Below are 872 nucleotides of genomic sequence, written 5' to 3' on the forward strand. Positions count from 1 at the left end.
GAACAAGCTAAAAAGGATGTGGTCAAAAACGAACAAGCTAAAAAGAAGAAAGATGGTGAGTCTTTTTTTATAAGAGACGGCAGCAGCAGCAGCAAGCTGGTGGAGTATGAGAAATATATTGCTAACAATCCACAGTTGTCCAAGGAGAGGAAGGATGCTGAAGAAAAGCATCTCTCTGTTGTCAAAATCCATGCACATGCCTCTGCATTGAGTGAGATGATAACAGGAGGGACACATTCTATGGACTGCTCACGTTTTATGTCGTACATTGTGGTGGCTAACAAGTCTCATCTTGTTCAGCTGGAGAACCTGGATTTCCTTCGTTGTATGAATCTAATGGCTGTTTTGGATTTTGATCCACAATCCGCTGAGAATGGCTTGAATAAGCTTCTCAAAGAGAGCAAAAAGTTCAATGATCATTTACCTGCTCAGTATAAAGATACAGGTGCAGTTGCAGACATTGCAAGCAGCTTAGAGCGGACTGAAAACACAAGCTGGTTTTTCTGTAACGGAGGCATTTATGGGGAAACTCCCTCTGATGCGGATAACTGGTTGACTGAGAAAGGATCCTCTGTGCGTGATGTAGTTTCTTTCCTGTGCCGAAAAGTGCTGCCTCGCAAGAAACTTCTTGTCATATTCTTGTTATTTAGTCAGGTGAGCGAGGCCAGCGACCCCTTGTTTCAGACCTTCAGTATGTTTCAACAGGAGCTTATGGGACAAAACCAAATCTTATGCATCAGTGACAATGAAACATCGTACACCTACTGGAATGATCTCATCAAGCATCGACATAAATGTGACATTTCAAAATGCATTTATGAGCTAAGTTTTGCTGAAATCAATGGCACCATCCTCAGTCTGTGGTCAGAGTT

At 42.3% G+C, this 872-nt stretch overlaps 1 protein-coding gene across 1 annotated transcript in view; it reads left to right on the forward strand.

Annotated features, from left to right (window-relative positions):
- Window positions 1-872, forward strand: part of LOC107573526 (sterile alpha motif domain-containing protein 9-like) — a gene marked incomplete at its 5' end in the record, with an annotated part of 4,007 nt that continues 3,135 nt past the window's right edge. Inside the window, one exon of the mRNA XM_016259955.1 lies at window positions 1-856. Within this exon, the coding sequence (XP_016115441.1) occupies window positions 1-856 (856 nt within the window). The remainder of the gene's footprint in view (window positions 857-872) is intronic.

The sequence above is a fragment of the Sinocyclocheilus grahami genome, unplaced genomic scaffold (assembly GCF_001515645.1).
Source record: "Sinocyclocheilus grahami isolate Dianchi unplaced genomic scaffold, SAMN03320097.WGS_v1.1 scaffold1968.1, whole genome shotgun sequence".
NCBI classification, from domain to species: domain Eukaryota; kingdom Metazoa; phylum Chordata; class Actinopteri; order Cypriniformes; family Cyprinidae; genus Sinocyclocheilus; species Sinocyclocheilus grahami.